The sequence below is a fragment of the Drosophila willistoni genome, chromosome 3R (assembly GCF_018902025.1).
Source record: "Drosophila willistoni isolate 14030-0811.24 chromosome 3R, UCI_dwil_1.1, whole genome shotgun sequence".
NCBI classification, from domain to species: Eukaryota; Metazoa; Arthropoda; class Insecta; order Diptera; family Drosophilidae; genus Drosophila; species Drosophila willistoni.
The window spans coordinates 18,371,105-18,393,437 of NC_061086.1; the positions used below are offsets into that span (position 1 = coordinate 18,371,105).

A 22,333-nucleotide genomic window follows, 5' to 3' on the forward strand; every position below is an offset into this window, starting at 1 on the left:
ACGAAATGTAGAAAATACTCAAGACTAATCTTAATTGCCTTCATCATAATGAAAAGCTATCATCTACTCGTTGATAGCTGATCCAGGTCGATAATCAAATCAATTTTGGGAAACTCTTTTTTATTTACACAAAATACAAGACTTGACATACATATATTTGATTAGGATAGTTAGAAGTAGAGTTAGATGGATGGAGTTATAAATCATATTTTCCTCTGACTAGAAGTATGAGATGCCGGAGAAGCCCAAAGTATCATCATAACAATTATATTCATTTACAAAGGACACCTAAAAAAGAGTATCAATCCCAATTCCATCTTTAATTAAAAGGATAATTGGAAGCAATTGGTTTAATTCAAAACCTTTTCTTTTTTTTTTTTACCTATCAAAGACAATTTCAAATTACATCACATTTCACAACTAATTTGATGTAAATGTAATTCAATTTACATTTATTACGCGCACCTTATTGTGCATGTGTGTCTGACTGGCAGAGACAGAAGTGGAAAAACTGCGAAGCGTCGTTGCTTGTTTCTAGATACAAATCTGAATGAAATGTCGTTGCTGCTTATCAGATAAGTTTTGAGCGCGCTGGAGTGCGGTTCGTTTTAGTTGTAGCCCTAGAGACGAAGACGGGGATTTGTCATTAGTGTGAGAATTGTTAGTGAATTGAATTAACGAATTCCTGACCATGATAGCTCTCTGAATATATATGCCGCGAGCCGGTTAATATCGAGTGAATGCCCCCGCTTGGCTAATGTAACCGCAAATCGCGTCCGTATCCGGGCTTAACCTTGCCGGTAACTTTCGGATTGATTGCGTGCCAGTCCAGAGACGATTCGAGTCTGGAAGTCACCACCATCTGATGTTGTTTTTTGTTGTTGCTGGTCGCGACATTAAATTATTATAATTAGCATCGAGAGGGAGACAAAACAAACGGAATATTATCAAACCTAGTGGAAATTTTGCATAACGCAAAACCATTAAAATAAAGGAAAAGTTTCAGAAAGAGAGAGAAGGAGGGACTGATTGTGGCTAGGGCATAATGTCCGTGTCCATGTACGAGGACGAGGACTTGCTCCATGCCAATGTCACTGCTCTGCTGGGACCACAACGCGATTCCCTGAACATAGTCATACCAGTCACTGTGATCTATGGACTAATATTTTTCACTGGCGTTGTGGGCAACATTAGCACTTGCATTGTCATCAAAAAGAATCGCTCAATGCACACGGCTACAAATTATTATCTCTTCTCGTTGGCAATATCGGATTTTATGCTACTTCTATCGGGAGTTCCTCAAGAGGTGTGGTTCATTTGGTCCCAATATCCGTATATTTTTGGCGAATACTTTTGCATTGGACGCGGATTGCTGGCGGAGACATCGGCAAATGCCACAGTATTAACGATTACAGCGTTTACTGTGGAACGCTATGTAGCCATTTGCCATCCGTTCTTGGGTCAGGCCATGAGCAAATTAAGCCGAGCCATACGAATCATTATATTGATCTGGGTGCTGGCCATACTCACAGCCATTCCACAGGCAGCTCAATTTGGCATCATCAGCTATGCGGGAGTCGACAAATGTGTGGTGGTTCGTGTCATAGTCCAACATTCCTTTCAACTGTCAACGTTTATCTTCTTTTTTGCACCCATGTCCATAATTCTGGTATTATATATGCTAATTGGTCTGCATTTATATCGAGCCAGTTCAATTGGTAACGAGGCGGAGGGATCAGTAAGATCTTTCGATCGTCGTAGTCATCAGCCGTTGAAGAATATTCATAGTGATACAATTTTATATCGCTATGCGGGAACTGGAGGAGGAGGAGGAGGAGTAGCTGGAACAGGACACCAACTGAGCTCAGTGCGTGGTCGACTAAATCACTATGGGACACGCCGGGTTCTAAGGATGCTGGGTAAGCGGTCTAGTCATTATGTAAAATTGTGACAGCTGCTAAGCGCGGTAAATCTTCTGGCCATATGCCAGCAATCATCATAAAGTACATATATTTAATCAGCTAGCCAAAAATTATTGTGTATGACATTTATGATGGCCAAAAAGCGAAAGCCAAATGAAATGAAACAATTTATCTCTTGCTCTCCTTTCCCCTAACCCAAACAGTTGCCGTCGTTGTGTGTTTCTTTTTGTGCTGGGCTCCATTTCATGCCCAAAGGTTGATTGCCATTTATGCACCAGAACGAGGAGCCGAAAGTCAAGAGGAACATAAGTTCCTTTACACGGTGATGACTTATATATCGGGAGTGCTCTATTATCTATCCACATGCATTAATCCATTGCTGTACAATCTAATGAGCAATAAGTTTCGTGAGGCCTTCAAGGTAAATCATTAGAGACTTAGTTCTTTTAAGCTTATTATCATTTTCTACTTGTCCACTTTACAGTCTGTTCTGTTGGGCAAAAAACCATCGAAAGGATCGTTAAATTCACGACGCCAGTTCGAATCGCGACGATTGCAACGCACCACAACTCCAAACTCGTCCACACAAACGCAACGCATCTCAACAAGTGACTCAGCCGATCAGGCGAAACCTCCTCTAATACAGGTTGGTCAATTCTAACGTTTAGATCATAGATTTGTATCTTAATATGCATTAAATGTTATCTCCTCCTCCTCCACCCCAAACACAGACAACTTCTCTGAACAATGATCGCTTGCCACAAGGAAAGGCACAACTTGTTTCACAATTTGCAATCATCAATGCACAAAGTGACTAAAAAACGAATACTAATATTAATAGTAATACTAATTATAGTTGTTGGGATTTTCCTTGCTTCACAATGGACCCAATGGTTAATATACCTATATAGATATATTTATCACTTGCCGCAATTTGTATTCAATTCGAGAGCTCCACATGCTTCCTAATGCTAATTTATTATAATATCGTTTAGTCTATTATACTATGTATTCGATGTTCTTATTATTATTGTTGTTCTTTCTACCAAAGGCATTTAGTACAAGTTTTAGTTAACACTTTTTATTTGTGTTAATATTGATTATTGTTGTGCAAGTTTTGTTTGCAATAAAGAGTTAATTATAATTAAAAATTTTTCATTATTTATCTATGTATATGCAAACACTACTCTCTACTAAGTTATAATATGAAAATTATGTTAAGAGTAAACTAAAGCTAGTCTACAAGCTTAGTTAGTTAACAAGCGATCTTTTTGATTGATTAACTTTTATGGTAAAAGAAAACAAGATTCTGCAGCATTTCTTCTAGTCTCAAATAAACTAAAACAAAACTTTCCTATTCCAAATACTTGTCATAGCAAATGAAACATATATTTACATAGCTCCTCAGTATATTGTTATAATAAATAAAACTAAATGTTATAAATTTGTAAATTACATTTTGGGTGGATCTAAAACTACTGCAAAGAAAAACTTGTCATTTCTTACTTTAGAATAAATATGTAAATAGTCTTTTCTCATAGAATCCTCTACAATTTATTTAAAGTATCTGTTAAATTACTTAGTTTGATTTGATCAGATTTCGCTTGAATTTAATTGGTTTGTTTGTGTCACGTATGCGAGACATTTAATGGGCCTCTTACCGAAACAACTTTAAAGTCAAGGCCCAATTTAATACTGCACAATATCAAGGGCATATACATATATGTATCTATAGATACTTCAAACGATTATTTGAAGCGAGAAATTATTATTTGCTAAACAAGTTTTGCCCTTTGATGTTCGCTTATATGTGAAACCAAAGCCACTTACTCAATGAAAATTTGTGAGGATTCCTTCAACAAAAACAAAACAATGTTTGTCTATTATCGATTTTAGAGGGTTTGTCATCTAGACGATTGAATTATAATGACTACTAAAACATGGACGTAGACATAGGGTACTACAGGATATTCTTAATGATCATCTTCGGTTGGCCAAAATCTGACTAAGTTTATCAGCCTTTTAATTTATTTATAGTTTAGCATATTTTGTTCTCGCTAGTGTTTCGTTTATATCGATTAATAGAATATCTTTGCTAATATTGTATTAAAAATAATTAATCAATCAACTTTTACCTATATTACTTAAGCCTGATAAAGTTATGTTGTCTTTAGCAGCATTTATTATTATTATTTTGAAAATAATTCCTTTGGCCAAAACATTCTAGACTCAGAACAACCAGTGGAAAGTTTCTTAGATCTCTTATATCTTACATAAGCCAAGCTACTTAATATTTGTTTTCATACAATTTTAAAATAAACATTTAAAATTGTATAGATAGTACTCTTATTATTTTGTTAAGCTCTATTATTAATACTTTATCTATAATTGAAAGTAAATAAATAAAGATTTATTTGAGGTGAGAAAAGTGTTGCACACAAAGTAAGCATTTGTATTCCAAGGGCTTCAATACACCAATGGACTAACAACAAATAAAAACGCATAATATGTATGTCCTCTAGGAGAAGGACACTCTATCCTACGCCCATGCAGAGAAAATTATGTGAGAAATGCTCAAGGTCATATCTATGTAAATGCAGTACAGACAACATGGCGTATTAATAATCCTCAGCGAAATTTGTTATGAAAATGCAATCAGGCAAATGGAAAAGAACTGCAAAATGGTTTTTTAGCTATTGTGCAAATGCAATGGTAGCTTTATGCATATATTTGTAAGTGCAGGGACAGTATTAAAGAGAGTTTACTTGGGTTTTGCAACCAACTAACTAGGACCAAGTCTCACATTTTATGGCACATCTGCGACTCACAAATGCGTCAATTTGATATGTGTGAAAGTCCAAAGCGCAGCGGGCAATAAAGAAACAAAAAGAACAAAAAAAAAACACAAGCAAACAGGCAAAAAGCAAAAGTGAAAAAGTCCATGAACGTCACGTAAAGCCAATAGACTAATATTGCAAAATATAAAAAAAAAAGAAATGAAAGGGAAAGAAAAATCAGGCAGAGGAGCAAGAGGAAATGACCTACACACCCGCAAAATGACGTAGAAATTATGAAGTTTTTGATTTATGAGCGAATTGTGGGAAAAAGAGAAAAACAGAAACGGGCAAAAACAACACGTAGAGAATGGAGAAAAGAGAGAAAGAGAGTAAAACCAAAACAAAATTCCTGACAGCATTAAATGCTAGAAGTTTAGTCACACGTACACAAACGCACTTACACGCCCCCACAAACACACACACACACCCAGATGAAGGAAAACCTCACAGACTGAATGGCAACCACAACAACAAACCACATCAGCTTATTTAGTTAGAAAAACTGCCAACAGGTGGCTATGACTTGAGCGTGGGCTATTTGCGGACTGACCATAATAGGAAGCATTACGTATACGCACCGTCACACGCATACACACTCACACACACATGCGCATATTAACAGTAGTTCACACTTTTAATGCACGACTAACTTTTGACGCAGATAAACACAATATTTCTAGGGTGAACCAAAATAGCAAATAAAATAAGAGAGTTTTAAACTTAGCAGGCTTTGCTAAAAGATTTTAACTTAGTAGGCTTTTCTTTCAAAAAAACGATTTCAACTTAGTTGGCTTTGACAATTATGTATTGTTCGATTTCGTTTACGATGTCACGACTGTTATATACCCTATAAAGCATTTGTATTTATTCATATTTAAGATAGTTATGTCTTAAATTAATCCTAACTTATGTTAAAAGCGCTGGCTGCGAAGGCCTTTGGCTTTTACTGGCTGTATTAACCTATAACACATAAATTTATGTTTCTTTAACAATATTCATTTCACTGGCAACATTGATTTAAATACCTGTCTGCTTGTAATGCCCAACCAAACTTTTATACAGGGTATTTGGAAACAAAATTTTAAACATAGTAGCCGGGATGTCATTCGAATTGACTGAGAAAGTCAATATACCAACTGCCGATTCCTATAAAATTCAGTGTTCACTTAGAGTCCAAACAGTTCGGAACAAATTAAGTAAAAAACATTTATAAGTGAAAAAAAATATATAAAAAAAAATATAAAAAAAAAATATAAAAATAAAATATATAAAAAAAAAGTTTCAAGGTAAGTTAAAGAATAGAAAATCATTTCCTTTTGATTTAGTACAAGGACATTTTAACCCTTTCCAATTGAAGGAAGAAGGACGGTTTGTCAAACGAGACCATGGCTAGCGCTATTAAACGTGTCATACCAATGTTGGATCGCATCTTGATTCAACGTGCAGAGGTGAAGACTACAACAGCTGGTGGAATCCTGCTTCCCGAGGAGTCGGTGCCCAAGGAGATGCAGGGCATTGTCGTTGCTGTCGGTCCCGGGGCTCGTAATCCAGGTGGAGCTGGACACTTGAGCGTTGGCGTCAAGGAAGGAGATCGTGTCCTGTTGCCCAAATATGGCGGAACCAAGGTCGACATGGATGATAAACGCGAATATGTACTCTTTCGCGAGAGCGATATTCTAGCTAAGCTGGAATAATCAACTTGACACAAATCTAACACAAATCAAACACACACAATCGTGCACTTACAATGGGGCTCAGATTACTTTGACAAGACTTTAACACGCTAAATACACTAATATTACACTAGTTAATATCCTTGTTGCGGGAGGACGACCACACACATGCGGGAGGACGACCACACACATGCGACATGCGTTCGAAATTAAATATTTATTTGGTAGCTAACACACACTTACATTCACAAATTGTAATACACTAATTTACACATTTTACACATACACAATTGGCAAAACATTTGCAATTTTGTAAGGACAATAAACATTTGTTAAGATGCGCTTTTATATACCAATGGCAAAACAAAAATCCAAATCCAAAGCGTTTTTTCTTTCTCCATATTTACCTGCAATTAAAAGTTAATCCTTCAAGACAAGGAAATGGTTTGGTGCGTGGGCTTTTGCTCTTTCATTTTCTTTGGCCTTTGCCCACTTGCCACACCCACACACACACTCTCCCTTCCAACTGCCACACTTTCTGCCCACTGTTGCCTGTTGCTTGGTTGGACCTTCTCGCTCTACGTTCATTGGTGGCATTCGCTTCGTGGCTAAAACATCGTAACATTCTTCGTGTTTGGCATTCGTATCGGTTGTCCGTTATCTTTTGGTAAGTTCCATTCATTCTGCGGGCCTTTTCCGGCTATAAAAGCCGTTGGTCTCCCACATTTTGTTGGCAATTTCGAAAAGAGTGTTAGCAGCAAAAGTTTGAAATAAAGTTTCCAAATCATACAAGAGCAAACATAAAACTATAAAGTGAATATTAAAAGAATTTAAAAAAAAATCTACATAAATAAAAAAATTCATTTGACATTTTAATCAAAGTTCCAATTAAAATAAAGAAACAATATTGTTAGTGTCAAAATGTGGTACATTAAGTTCAGTTGGACTATTTTGGTGCTTGTGGCCCTAATTGCAGCAGCGGCAGGTAAAATTATACAATACAAAAAGCAAAAAAAAAGAATTAAATTTAAATAGTTAATTTTACTTACCAGTTGAAATGGATCAAAAAATATAGCATACTTTTTGGCTAATCATTGCCTAGACTTAACTTCCTGTATGCTTCGTCATCAAAAAAATATTTAATCATTCAATGAGCTTCTGAGAATTTCCCCGCTTCAATATATCCATCAATAGTATCATAAATACCAACTATCCAAATCTAACTGATTAACATATATTGAGTGAAAAAACCGGCTAATCCGCATTATCAGTTTCACCAGTTTTATGCACATTTTCCTGTTGCCCATTTTCATCTGTGTTGTTACTTAATTTCGTTAGGCTGATAGTCATTGCATTCATACTGGGACAGGCTGGCTGACTAGCTGGCTGGCTAGCAGGCAAGGGTCTAAATGAAATGCCTCGGCGTTTTTAATTGCTGTCGTAAATTAATCCAAATTGCGTACCAAATAACGAAACACAGGGCCAATACCTAGCATTCGCTAGCATTCGTGACACGGCGAAACAAAAACGTGTGAATTTTGTCAAGCTGTGCGCTCCACGGACCTCTGCAGGCGACCATTGCACTTGTGGGTGGCTGGGTCCGAGATAGGCATACCACAACGATTCATTGCCAGCGAGTGTTCCAGTTACGGCCAGACAACAACACAACAAATTCAAATTGTGACGGCAATCATTATTAGAGCGGCTAACGCTTTGAAAAATACATATGAACTTGGCTTATCAACAATGCGTCGCAAAGATTGATTGGGTTAGGTTCAGGTTGATATTTAATATTGAATATTAGAAGTCATTGAGTCATATTCAAATTAATCAACATCAGAATGAGCAATTGCCTTGCTATGGGTATTACCTGAACCCGACAAGCTGATATAAATTTCTAATAAAATGCGTTTTCTAAAACTATTTCTGTGATTTAATGGGAATGGTTTTGCGTAGGATTGTAGAGCTGTGCATTGAGAGTAAATTTTTTCCTAAAAAATGCAAAATGCAATCAAATAATTTGTTTTCTAAAACAACTGAAAAATTTGCAGAATTTCCTTTGTTAGTTTTTTTCGTACTGAAATAAATTCATTGGCAAGCGATTGCATACTTTGATGAGCATATTTCACCCATTTTACATTTTAGATTTGTCTTGTTCTATTTCTCATAAATAAACAAAAGAAGAGTAAATTAAAATACCAAACAGAAATGCATAGTTAATGTCAATCCATTGTTATAAATGATTTTTCTTTTAAATCTATATTTAAGCGATATATCATAAACTTGGAATGTTAAAATTCTTTCCTCCTGCTCAAAAAATTGCTAAATATTTGATTTAAACTTTTAAATGAACCAAGTTGATTCGAGAAATTCTTTAATCATTCTAGAACTGATAAAGTGACACCAGAACCCTATTGTGAGCTCTCGAAGCAATATATTATTTAAACTTTATATAATCAACAGTAGCCAATTCGATAGCCAAATATTTACTAACAGTTGAATTACATATAATTTAGAATACATACTCATACTCTTTTTTAGTTTTTATTTCTATGTTGTCACGTCAAAACTTTCCAGGAATATAAAATTATCAAAAGTATGCAAGATATTGCTAATAAAATAATTAACATTTGGTGAATCCCCTGCAATAAAGTGAACCGACTTTAGAATCTTCAACCTTAATAGCTTACTTACACTTCAGGTTTGCCACAATAAAAAAGAGGCTAAAGCAAAGAGGTAAAAACAAAATGCCATTAAAAGTCAATTTAATGTATGTTTGTGTACTATATACTTTACCTGAACAAATGGCGTAACACTTTTAAGTTTGTCGAGCATCTTTTGCCTAGCCATAAACATTGAAATTGACCCTAAACGGCAAATGCTGGCCAAGTCGGTGGACGCCAGCCGAGGTCGGGCGAAAGGCATTAAAGTGGCTGGTCACGATAATTAGGCGCTTAAGAATGGACTTTACTTAATGACAGCCCTTCGATGCGATCCGTCCAATTGTTGTGACGCTATCTTTGATGGCCTCAAAGTGATGCCGACTGGCCTGTCAACAAGTGTGTGAGTGGGTGACGGCTTGTGGGTTGTGGGTGCACGGCAACAATTAATCCATGGCTTAAGTAATTGACAAATGATTACATGTTTGATATATGGACATCAGCAGCAGCAGCAACAGCAGGGTAGTAACAGCAAAATAGGGCGTGATAGAGGTTAGCGGTTAGTCTGGCCTGGCATTTATATAGGTATATGAATTTATCTGGGCTTATGCAAACAACATAGCCAAAGCTATACTAAGAACCAGACCCAAACCCATATACACAACCCACACCACCTGTGTCAGGGAACTTGTTGCTATTGTCTATTGTTGCCTGGCGCCGTTTTCTCTTCTAGTTGCGCCATCAGGTACACATGTCTGTATGTAAGTGTGTTATTTTCGTATTCAAATCCAGTCCCAGCTGCATTTTGACACTTCTTTTGTTGGCTGTCGGGCAACTGATGCAACAACTGATGAAGATGTGCTGCTCGTCCATTTGTGTGATTAGCTTTTCGGGCAGCACACAATGCATCAAGGACGTTGCACAAGAGCAACATTAACTACGCACTCAAACCTTATGGCAGATGCCCTCCGAGTGCTTCTCTTTTGCAGTGCATTACTCATCCGCCCTGTTATTATCCTATCATACGTGGCTTGTAATGGACGCATTTATCATGGGTCGTGACTCATGACGCAACGCGAATAATAAACCTAAGTAGATGCTGCAACTTTGTTTCGTCTTCCTTGCCGTGTAACACTTGGAATACGCAGGCAAGAAACCAAACAGCCTACGCAAAGTATCCTCTTTTTTTCCTTCCACGGCTCAGCATGATGTGTGTTTAGCGCACAACTTTTCCCACAATAGCTTAAGACTTTCATTTCTTTTCTTCTACTTGGATCCTGTTGGGCCTCACTGATGATGATTTATTTTAAATTGAGAAAAATTTTGCATACTTTCAGGCTCCTGCTTGGAATACGGCCATTCTTGTTGGGGAGGTAAGCAACTTGATTTCGTTTATCTCAGAAATTTTTTTTCTGTTGCACAAGCCAATTGTCTATTTGCTAAATTTGGTCTTCTTTTTATGTGTTTTATAGCCCATGGCAAACGCTCAGGTGGCAAAACAGTTCTTACAGTCAAACAGGTGGGTGAATAATTTCAAATTTACATCATTCAAAAGAGGTCAAAAGAAGGGTTTTCAAAGGTTATATGAGTTGTCATTTAATGTTTTTTTTTTTTATTTTTATATAAATTCTCAACTTTGCAGTCACCTATATCCTATGCCATTGACTCTATGGCCGAGCAACTCTATAACAATGCCAACAGCAACAACAACAACAATGTGGAAGACGATGATGACGACAACAGCAATAACAACAGCAACAACAATTTACCCCTATCCGAAACAGCCTTAGGTACTCCACACAGCGAGACAGCAGCAGACATTCAAGAAAGGGAACGTAATCGGAATCGCAAATGGACACAACTAATGCGTTTGCATCGTTTCAAGCATCAGCAACAACAACAAGAACAACAACGTGGCCAAGGTGTCGATGGACGGGGACAATACGATGCCTCCAATATGGCAGCTGAAAGTTGGCGTAAATTGCAGCAAGCTTTGTTACTTGCCGAACAGGCAGAACAACAACAACCGCTCTATGAACTTAGCACAAAGTAAATGCACAAACAAATGCATGCATGCACACACACACACACACACACACAATGATATGCCAAATTGATAACATAATGCAAAATAACAACAACAACAACTACAACAATTAAAAGATATTTATTCCACAAATAGAACGATTTGAACTCGCCCCATTCGTTGCATGCTGAAAGGCATCAATAGAGCAGCTAAAAAAAAAACAAAGGCAACAAAAAATACAAAAAAAAAAACGGCAAAGATTAAAACTAAATTAAAAATATGTAAAAACAAACATTAAAGCACGCCAGTTGTCCGAGTCAAAGTCTGTGTCCCAGATATGCATATATATACCTATTAATTGTATAAGCTAATCAAATTAAATGTAAAATTAAAGTTTTAAATGTTGGTTGTTTATTTATTATATACATTTACATTTACACTTACAATTAAACACAATTTTTATCTCTCATCTTTGAACTTTGAATCCTTCAATATTGCGTCACTGGCTGGATGTCGCAATATTGTCACGATTTTTTGCCCAATTCTTAACTTAGTATGCTCTTAATTAAACCCTATATGCATATATATATATATATATATATAGTACATACAATATATACAATACATATACGATTTTTAAAGCTTAAATAAAAATAGAATCTTATGAAATCCTTTAGAATTTTAGGCCTTGATTTTTGCTGGAATTTGGAAACAGCCTACATCGCCCTCCTTATCACCCAGACCCCAATGTATCTCTAGACTGACAGTGGGATAAACGGGCAAAATTTTGAAACTATTCTTATAGAGATATGTTTGTCCAGCTTTCAATGGGCAGCCCACTTTATTCTCGCCGGATTCATCGTAGATATGTGGACAAGCGCTGGTACCATAATATCCAGGGAATGGCAATGGTACATCCAATATAATGCCCTGTATATCGGAATTTAGTTCTTGAAAATCACGATCTGGCTTCAATTTCATCATAATGCTGGCCTCTGTATTCCGTTTGAGAATGCATTTGCTTTTTGGGCAATTCGAGATGGTTACATCACCTGCTTGCAATGCCTTGGCTTTGGCTATAAAAGGTACATCAGTAGGATGCAATCTATTAGCTTATATTGTATCTTTATTTCAACTATCCGACACTTACACTTTGGACAGGGCCTGACATCAGTGGCATTTGTATATCCCAGCACAGATGTGGCACAGATCAACAATAGCACTGAATTGAGCTTCATTTTGGCAGCTACAAAGTTGGCTATTGAAAAAGGTAGGAATAGAGGAAGGGAGGGAGTGAGTGAGATAAATCAAATAGATTTAACAACAGGTTGCTAATTGCTGGCTAACTACATTGGGCCAGCCTAAAAAGCTTGCCATCGCAACGAAATATCTAAAACCGGTCTAGCAAGATGTTTTTGTAGAGATGAAAGATCGACCTTGACTTAAAAATCAGCGAAACTGAGACTAAATAATTATATACACAATAAGAGATGCAAATCTGCAAAACAAATTCAACAAGTCATTTTTAATTTCATTGAGTTACTTTTTTGTTACCTTTTTCAAGTCTTTTTTGACTACTTAAACAAAGTTTTTTAACTAAATCAATTTAATTCTTTATAATATGATTTTTAGCTTGATTTTTTCCTCTTTTTCTTTAATGCTTGTATTGTAATATTGTAAGTAATTTATATTTCCATCTTGTACTGCTTGAAATTATAAACTTTTGGTTATATTTTCACTTTAAGACTATTAGAAACCTTTCGAGATTTTGTGATAAAACTTTTGATTAATTTTTCATTATAAGCATCAGATTGTTTTTAATGAAAGTAAACTTGCAGTAAAAACGTTGCCTGACACTAATTAAATTATTTACCAATTTTCAGACACAATTAATTTAAAATTTCCGTATGCAAACTTTACAGAGCGCGTATTCACGTGGTGCTTCAGGCGCGGCTTATGAACAACAACTAAGCCAACTTCGTATCGGACACGGCATATATATGTTTATAGTATAAAGATCGTTGAGAGCGATCACTCTCGGCCTGACTCACGATTCCAATTGGAAGCCAGCGTCGTTCTGTGGCAGTTTTTCTTTGCCTACTTGACATGCCTGGCATCACTCATAGTACAGACACTTAATTGCCGCTGTCCAGTTTTGTTTAGAGTAAAGTTTTCCTTTTCAAAACCTAAAGCTTAAAAGATGTAATTCAATTTCATTCTTGAAAGTGTGCCTTAGTTAAAGGTATCTTATGACTGGCATCTTTATTCAGAGTATCTAGAAATTAAGTTTGATATTTCTAGACAAAGACAAATGGATCGAGTCAGCAATATGTGATTGTTTTATAGATGTCAAAACTTGTTGATTGTCATTAGTACTTATTATCATTATCGTTATTTGTCTCGTTTGTTAGCATGCTTGAAATGCAAATTGCACTCAAATTGCAAATATAATCGAACAAATAAACGATTGTTTATACATACACAACATTTTTTTGTTTCTTACACTTGGAAAAAATTGGACTATGTTTCTACGATCTACAATCGAAATGAACCAACTCTGGATTTGGTTTAAGCAATTTATTTGTACTCCTTGAATGAAGACTAATTTTAAGTCAAGTTGTAGATAAACTTTTATAGCATTCAAGAAGTATATGTATACTTACATTACTGTCGAATAGTTTATCATATCAAATATCATAACACAGGTTCCGGTAAAACTTTATAAATATATTATGATGATTTTTAAATAATTTTTTAAACTTTTCTGCACCCTTCACATAATGCAAATTGTGCCTATTCCTTTTAAATTTTTGAGATTAACAAAGATTTGATAATATATGTGGCATATACAAAAATTCGATATTATCTGCATAAAAATACATATGATATCAAAAAGTTAATCTATTGATGGGAACCAAAACAAATAAATGCAAAATTAAAGAACTTAGATTTGAGAAATATAAATAACATTAGTTAAAAATCCTAAATATTCGTATGCAGTTTAAACTACTTAAAATTCGATTTCAATTGAGTAGTTGATCAAAAATACGAACTAAACGATGACGCAGTTAATTTTTAAATTGATGCAGGCCTCAAGCCCCTTTCCTACTTTTATCACTCTACATTAACATTTTTAGAAAGTTGGCCAAGAGAACAAAAGCATCGTAATGAATAACAATACTAATCCAAATGAAAGGTAAAGTGGCTGAAAAAACAAACTTTTCTTTACATATGAATGAGTATCACTGGAATCGATCTGCCTGCTGAATGCAACGTTGAAAATTCAACTGAAAACTTGGAAAAATTTGTCGATTGATATCTGTTGTTTAAACAACCTGTTGTGGCAGTGGATCAGCCGGTTTCATGGATTTGTCTCGCTTTTACAACTTTACACAATATTATTTACTTGTTGCTGTTGTATTGCATTACAAACAGAATTGAAAATTTCCGGCTTTTTGTTGTTTGCTGAGGCGACGACCCGATTAGTGTGTGGGAGTGCTATAGTAAATGCGTACACACACGAAAAGCAAACAAAAAAACTGGTGTATATGTATCGAAAAGTTTAAGTTTGTTGATGATTCTGTTTGTTGCTTTTTATTAACGCACTACCTGGCATACGAAATGAGTTTTAAAAAAAAGGGGAAAGGGGGAAGAGAATTTGAGAAGTAAGATTTTTGGTGCGAAATCTAAAAGCAAGCTCAGTTATCATCGCGCCTTTGTTGGCGTGTATCGGAAATTATAACTTTTAAAATCTAAACATTCCATATAAGCACCTACAAGATACGCACTACATTTGTCTCGGAAGTATTTCCTGATTCAAGTAATTAGGTAAAATAACAAAAATGTAAAAGAAATGTGAACTTACATAAATAGAAAGATATTGCGGTTCAATTAATTTATTATACTTTTTTTATTTCAATGACACAATGCTTGACAGGGGCTGGAAATGAATTATATTTTTGGCTGCTTTTCAAATTTAAACTCTGCTACTTATGTGGTGCTGCCAGATGCTTCGAAAATCGTGGAAACTAAAAATTCTTCTCAACACTATACTTAGTTGGTGATAATTATTTTTTTTGGAACTAGTTCAATTCAGTTTTACTCTGGCATATGTTTCCCTTTTTTGTTCTTTCTCTATGTAACTAAACAAATCCGTAAACATACATTTTGTCTTTATAAGGAATAAATTTTTTCAACTTAATTATTTACGCCGAAAAAGTCGCCCTTTGGACCCGCCACTAATCAGAATTAACGGTAATCTTCAAAATAGGGGCAAAAATCATGGTTGACCGACAGAAGATAACCTAACTTGGTGGCTATCCAAAAATTATTGGCCGTAGATTAACGACAAAATTAAGAATACGGTATAGGATAGCATTAGTCTTTTGAATAGTCAAAAATAATGATTTTACATATATAATCGTTGGATTTTCACTCGGTGGACTATGAGCACATTGGATTAATGACGTCAGAAAATTACATTTTCAGACCTTTCAGCGCTGATCAGCACTGATGTTGATTCAGTGACTTTGGCAACACTAGCTTTTCGGACGTCTTTTCTTTTTGCTCGCCTTTGTTTTGTAATTGTAATTGTTGTTATTTTGTTTGTTCTTTACATCCTGACAAACTAAATATTTTGCAACTTGGTTCAGTATATAGGTACAAAAGAACGTCTGAATATATGTGTGTGTGAATGTTCAATACGGGAATGAAAAGATTTTGAACTGAAATAGTTTTGAGTAAAGCAAGTGAAAGTTTTTTTTACCCTTTTTCGTTCGTCTTTGTTTTGTAATTGTAATTGTTGTTATTTTGTTTGTCATGCACTAATACTAGGTTATCTTTGCCCTGCCAATATTTCACACAATTGCAATTACACGGCTGCCCGTGGATGTCACCAGGTTGGGTCTCTTTTTTTCTCTTCTCTCTGTTGGCCTCAATGTGATTGTGACAGTGTTATATATACATGCATATACATATATACATTCATGTACATACATAACAAATCAAATTCGTATCGAATTGTAAATTGGAAAAAGAAGGCCTTGCATTTTTTGGTGTATGTGTGTCTGTTGCGACAGGTACTTGGGTCGTACTACCCAATCGAAATAATAATAAAAAATGAGTTCCAATAAGAAAATCATTTGTCTGATATACACATACATACCCTAAGAGTATGTAGAACAGTATAAACAACCTAGAATCAGGCCTCCCGAAGGCTATCTGTGACGACACAGTAAGATAGAAGTTCATCAGTATATACATACATATATAGTGTGTCTTTGTGTGTGTGTATATATATATGTGTGTGTGTGTAGACAGGGTCAAGGCCAGTTTTTTATCTATTTAGTCGATGTACTACAAAAAATTAAATGAGAAATTTTTTAAATCCCATTTTTATATCTTCTATTAGATTCTATTGATTGGCTAGAACAGGGAGGTAGAGGAAAGTAAGCCTGAAGGAAGGAAGGAAGGTTAAGGTAACCGAGTATCGCTCTGGCTGTGGCTAGTTCTGGGCAAAAGATGAGCGATACCAAAGACGAAGCTCTAAAATGGAAATGTGAAATATGCACCTATGAGAATTATCCATCCTCACTAAAATGCACCATGTGCCAGGCCTCCAAACCATTGCTTAACGAGGATATATTTCGGTAAGGCCACCGTCCTTGACATTGAAATTGAACGAGGACAAAATGTAATTTGTGACTCTCCCTCTTGTAGGCTCAGTCCATCATCGCAACAGGATATCAACAGCAGCAACAACTACAACTCAGAAGAGGCGGCAGCTGGTCTGGCCGCCGTTGAACCCACATCCACATGCTATGCTCAATCCCAGGCGCGACAGACCAATCTTACTATCGATGGGGAGAAATGGGCCTGCAGGGTATGCACTTATCTGAATTGGCCTCGCAGTTTGCGGTGTGTACAATGTTATACCAAACGTGGCGGAGCAGCCATAGAACTGGATAATGATAATGAAGCGGATAAGGAGGATGGCAGCGTTAGTGTAGCTGGACAAGCATTGCAAGCGCTGCGCATTAGTGGATCGGATACGGATCTTGGCTGCCGCCGATCAATTGACGCAACCGATGGCCGACAGCAGCATCTTCAACTGATTAGCGGAGGAGGTGGTGCCACAGCCTCCAATCGCTTAAGTCCAAGTCCAAGCGTTGACGATTCAACGCATCTCAACAATCTGGCCAATACCAACTCTCTCAATCAGCATCAACAATCACAACAACAACAACAGCAGCAGCGGGAATCCTCAACGTCCGTCTCGCTGCAGCAAAAACATTGCTTTGTGGCCAAATGGGCCTGTAATGTAAGTGTCCAGATGTAACCCCCAAGTCTTTTCGTAATACATTAAGATTTCTTTGTAGTCCTGCACCTATGAAAACTGGCCCAAAAGCCTCAAGTGTTCCATGTGTGGTAAAACGAAGGAACGAGATAGCGGTGGATCTGGTTCGCAAATCGATTTACATGCCGGTGGTGCTAGCCTAATCGAAGATGAACAGCAACAAAATACAAATGACACAGTTAGCGTCAACAATTCGTTTAATAAGAAGCACATTTACCAACTAGGTAAGATACATACATACATATATAATTGAAGAAAGTGTTACGATTGTATCGATTATTTAAAGGTAGTAGAAAAGGTCTAATTGTTAGTGCGTAGTGGTTTCATTATATCGATTTTTAGGGAGGCAAGACAATTTAATAATAATTTCCTCCTTTACTTCAAGGTTCTTCGGAAACCATCAACAACTGTGATACGCTGCAGGAGCGCCAAGAGCGTCGCCAACGTCAGATTAGACAAAAGGTCGATTGGCAGTGGTTAAACGCTTGTCTGGGCGTTGTGGATAACAATTATAGCGCCGTGGAGGCTTATCTATCGTGCGGTGGCAATCCGGCCCGTTCGTTGACAAGCACTGAAATTGCTGCCCTCAATCGAAATTCGGCCTTTGATGTGGGGCACACGTTAATCCATCTGGCCATACGTTTTCATCGTGAAGAGATGCTGCCCATGCTGTTGGCTCAGATTTCGGGCTCTGGTCCGGGCATTAAACGTGTCCCGTCATATGTGGCACCTGATTTAGCTGCGGACATACGCCGTCACTTTGCCAATACACTTCGCCTGCGCAAGACTGGCTTGGCATGCCATTATGTCCAAAAGCATGCCACATTCGCCCTGCCCGCCGAAATCGAGGAGCTGCCTATACAAATTCAAGACCAACTCTATGATGAGCTACTGGATCGTGATGCCCAAAAGCAGTTAGAGTCACCGCCGCCAGCTCTTAATTGGTCACTGGAGATAACAGCTCGTCTGAGCTCTCGTTTATTGGTGCTGTGGAATCGTAGTGCTGGAGATTGCCTTCTGGATTCGGCCATGCAGGCCACCTGGGGTGTTTTCGATCGTGACAATATTTTAAGGCGTGCTCTGGCCGACACTTTGCATCAGTGTGGTCATGTGTAAGTGAAAAGTTCTGCCATACATTTAAGGAGCATATAATTATTTATTTTATTCCATTATTCTAGGTTCTTTACACGTTGGAAAGAGTATGAAATGCTACAAGCATCAATGCTTCATTTTACGCTCGAGGATTCACAATGGGAGGAAGACTGGAGCACTCTTTTATCATTAGCCAGTCAACCGGGCTCATCACTGGAGCAATTACACATCTTTGCGCTGGCCCACATCCTTCGACGTCCTATTATTGTTTACGGAGTAAAATATGTAAAAAGCTTTCGTGGTGAAGATATTGGCTATGCCCGGTTTGAGGGTAAGTCTCTTTGTTCTCTCGTTTTTATGAACTAATTACTAACCATATGCATAATACATTTTCAGGCGTCTATCTACCTTTATTTTGGGATCAAAACTTTTGCACCAAATCCCCCATCGCTTTAGGGTATACACGGGGACATTTTAGCGCTCTAGTGCCAATGGAGCCCTTTTCGCGCATAGATGGCCGACGTGATGATGCCGAGGATATGACCTATCTGCCACTAATGGACTGCGAGTTAAAACTCTTACCTATTCATTTTCTTACGCAATCGGAGGTGAGTTTGACTTTCAGTTATAAATGATTAGTTTTATTACTATAAAAATACCGAAAAATTCATAGCTACAATTCATAATTAACTTGTAGACCTCACATACATACATATGTCTGAGTAGATTTGCAATTATTTATAAATTTGAAAAAAAGGCATGTCATTGCCAGTCCATTAAAATTCAATTATGTCCACTGCTATCAGTTATTCAATTATTATTTTTACAAACATACATACGTACTAATCGTTACTTATTTCCATTCATGGCTGCATTTTAGGTGGGCAACGAGGAGTCGATAATGCGTCAATGGCTAGACGTTTGTGTAACAGATGGCAATTTGTTGGTGGCGCAACAAAAACTTGGCAAACGTCCACTCCTGGTAGCACAAATGCTGGAGGAGTGGCTAAATCATTATAGGCGTATTGCGTGAGTTTAACTTGTTTGTGGAATGTCTCTTTTCACAATATTGTATTGATCCGTCCATACATATTTTCCTTCTTTCCTATAGGCAAGTCATAACTGCTCCGTTTGTCCGCCGACCGCAGATAACCCATTATTCCAGTGACGGTGACTCGGATGAGGAGTAAAGTTAGCATCACACGTCCACCAACACTACACCACATCACAAACACACACACACACACCCACAGAGCTCATAGTTGAATTTCGCTTAGTTAAAAGAAAACAAAAACCGATACACTTGCAGTTAGCTAATGAAACCTATATAGAGACAACGTATATTCAATTATATATGTATATAGAAAGTATAGAGGCAATCTTAAACTCTAATTAAATTGAAAGGAACAGTTCGATGCCAAGAAAGAAGTTACGAAAATACATTAATAGCTACCGTAAATCATATCCGTTTCCAACATTCAACATTCGTTGATTTTAGTCAAAATTATTATGGCATTGCAGAACCATTTAGAAAAGAACAAAGGGAAATCAGCATATACTGTTAGATATAATTACAAAACGCATACACATAGTAAGAAAGAAAAAATACAAACAAACAGAACAATCCATTGAGTCAATGATCAAGGGCCGCCAGTCGACCGCTATGCGAAATTGAGAATCGAGTTAAACCCACACACACACACAGACTACACATCGTAATTAATGTGTAGTTTTGTACTATGTTGATATATAAAAAAGAAATACCAATCCTTATGTATAACTATGTACGTTTAAATTATTCTAAATCTCGATGTACTATTAAATTTTAAACAAGTGAAAAAAGAAAACAACACAATACAAATGTGTGGGTGAAGTTAAAAGTTATACATATATATACATATAAGCGTCATTGAAATGTTTATTGATAGTTTTTAAAACACTTTTTTGGAATTATTATGAGAATCATTATACACACACATACACACTATGCGTACATACACAACCATACACATACACACGTATATTTATACAATTGTATGTACATTATATACTAATTAGTTAGTATATTGGTATGCATATGTATGTGACTTATATAGAAATCCTATGGTTCCAAAAGTTGAACAAAGGGCCACTAATATTATGAATTTTATTCTAACTGTATTATAAATGGAATTTTATCTCATTATACCTTTTTGTTAGTAATGTTATTACAAATTATTATATATTATATCTTAAGAAAGCTTACTGTGCAAATGTACACGCAAAACGCATTGAAAAACAAAAACAAAAAACAAATAAAAAAAAAACACTTATTGAAATAAAAGATTTTGAGGTGAAGAATCTGTCAAAAAAAGGTTTCATTTGTATCTTTACTTCATAAAAAAACTGTCCTCCTAACAGTCCATTATCGTGTACAATCCCATTAAACTCGAAAGAGCAATGATACTCATTTAATATAATTTATAAAATACTTTTGTTAATCTACATAATTGTCCAATTGGTAATTCATCAACATGAATTTGAAAAATCGGTAAATAGCGCCAAATGTATATCGAAACTCGCAAATGATGCTGTTAAATGTTAACAGAAGTTCGCGTACCAGAGAGCGCTTGTTGGATTTCAACACTGCTATATTTTGCTCTTTCTATCTCTTGTCGTTCTCTTTTGGTCGACTCTTTTGTTGCATGTTCGACTCCTTTGTCGGAGTCTGACTCTTTTGCTCGACTGATGGTCGGAGTCTGACTCCTTTACCTGATGTTGGTACTATTTTTCACGATTTTTACTCTTTTGTTCGAAGTTAGGGACTCTTTTGCATGAACTACGCTCTTTTGTTGCATGTTGGACAGACATGACAACATGTCAAACATATGTTTTTTGTTTTGTAAAAAATTGTAAATATATAAATGTTGTAAGTGCTGGTAAAATTCGTGAATTGGAAAATATAGTGCGAACGGAGTGTGTGTGTAATAACGGTAGTGCTAAACCCAATGTTAAATTAAAACATTGACTATTTTAACGGCCGATGATAAAAAGGAAAAACGGTAAATTGCACCGCGCCGGACCGCTAAAGTGTGGGTGCGAACATGTCCCCATGTCAGTGTTGCCAAATCAGCTTTTTTCCCGTCAAATCTGGCTTTTTTGATAATCAATTTGCGGGAAAAATTTCGAAACAGCGGGCAGCGGGAATTCTGGATTTTTTTTTAATAAAAAACCTTTTTTCCGCTTTTTAATTTTCTAAGAAATTTATAATATTTTAGCGATAAATCGTGCTAACAATAATAGTTGTTCATTGTAGTTGAATAAAAGAGTGGAACCAACTGAACTAGAATATTTCGCTCAAATTGTTCAATTGATCTTATTGTGAACGAAACGATTATTGAACTTTGTGATTTCCAAATTTTGCCATTAAGTCCATTAAGTCTGCAAAATGCCAAAGGAATATAAGCAAAAGTGCCGTGAAGTGCGGCTAAATAGCGACGAATTTAAAACGTGGCTGCAACTTAGTGATTTGCGTGCGAAATATATTTTCTATTCTAGGTTGCCAGAAAATTTTCAAACATTGAAGAATGTTGATTTATTTTCTTGCCAAAATATTTTAGCAAAAAAAATATAGTTCCAATACTAGAGCTTTTTGACTCACAGAATATTGCCTGTATTGAACACCAATACAAAAACATTCACCTAATTAAGTGGCACAATACTGAGGACACTACAAAGTTTTGGGTTGAAGTACGATCATGCAAGGATTCGGGTGGAAACAATAAATTT

At 36.3% G+C, this 22,333-nt stretch overlaps 5 protein-coding genes across 6 annotated transcripts; 4 read left to right on the forward strand and 1 right to left on the reverse strand.

Moving 5' to 3' along the window:
* The first annotated feature begins 630 nt into the window (after positions 1-630).
* Positions 631-2,847, forward strand: LOC6647817 (pyrokinin-1 receptor). Its single transcript, XM_002070631.3, has 4 exons — positions 631-1,919; positions 2,126-2,343; positions 2,407-2,568; positions 2,654-2,847. The coding sequence occupies exons 1-4, from the start codon at positions 1,046-1,048 to the stop codon at positions 2,738-2,740; spliced, it is 1,341 nt and encodes a 446-aa protein (XP_002070667.2). The 5' UTR covers positions 631-1,045; the 3' UTR covers positions 2,741-2,847.
* A 3,169-nt stretch (positions 2,848-6,016) lies between these two features.
* LOC6647816 (10 kDa heat shock protein, mitochondrial) lies at positions 6,017-6,808 on the forward strand. Its single transcript, XM_002070630.4, has 2 exons — positions 6,017-6,045; positions 6,117-6,808. The coding sequence occupies exon 2, from the start codon at positions 6,145-6,147 to the stop codon at positions 6,451-6,453; it is 309 nt and encodes a 102-aa protein (XP_002070666.1). The 5' UTR covers positions 6,017-6,045; positions 6,117-6,144; the 3' UTR covers positions 6,454-6,808.
* Positions 6,809-7,337: 529 nt separating this feature from the next.
* LOC6647815 (neuropeptide CCHamide-1) lies at positions 7,338-11,371 on the forward strand. Its single transcript, XM_002070629.4, has 4 exons — positions 7,338-7,417; positions 10,430-10,465; positions 10,565-10,611; positions 10,735-11,371. The coding sequence occupies exons 1-4, from the start codon at positions 7,354-7,356 to the stop codon at positions 11,143-11,145; spliced, it is 558 nt and encodes a 185-aa protein (XP_002070665.2). The 5' UTR covers positions 7,338-7,353; the 3' UTR covers positions 11,146-11,371.
* Positions 11,372-11,506: 135 nt separating this feature from the next.
* Positions 11,507-13,093, reverse strand: LOC6647814 (ecdysteroid-regulated 16 kDa protein). Its single transcript, XM_002070628.4, has 3 exons — positions 12,992-13,093; positions 12,269-12,376; positions 11,507-12,194 (listed from the first exon to the last, which is right to left on the reverse strand). The coding sequence occupies exons 2-3, from the start codon at positions 12,354-12,356 to the stop codon at positions 11,800-11,802; spliced, it is 483 nt and encodes a 160-aa protein (XP_002070664.1). The 5' UTR covers positions 12,357-12,376; positions 12,992-13,093; the 3' UTR covers positions 11,507-11,799.
* A 2,619-nt stretch (positions 13,094-15,712) lies between these two features.
* On the forward strand, positions 15,713-20,792 carry LOC6647813 (ubiquitin thioesterase trabid). 2 transcript variants are annotated; one of them, XM_015177290.3, is made up of 9 exons: positions 15,713-15,777; positions 16,529-16,766; positions 16,837-17,437; positions 17,496-17,697; positions 17,859-18,585; positions 18,652-18,896; positions 18,962-19,173; positions 19,446-19,594; positions 19,677-20,792. In XM_015177290.3, the coding sequence occupies exons 2-9, from the start codon at positions 16,639-16,641 to the stop codon at positions 19,753-19,755; spliced, it is 2,343 nt and encodes a 780-aa protein (XP_015032776.1). In that variant the 5' UTR covers positions 15,713-15,777; positions 16,529-16,638; the 3' UTR covers positions 19,756-20,792. The 2 variants fall into 2 exon arrangements, with proteins under 2 accessions (XP_015032776.1, XP_002070663.1); XM_002070627.4 differs by lacking the exon at positions 15,713-15,777 and adding an exon at positions 16,251-16,351.
* The last annotated feature ends 1,541 nt before the right edge of the window (positions 20,793-22,333 follow it).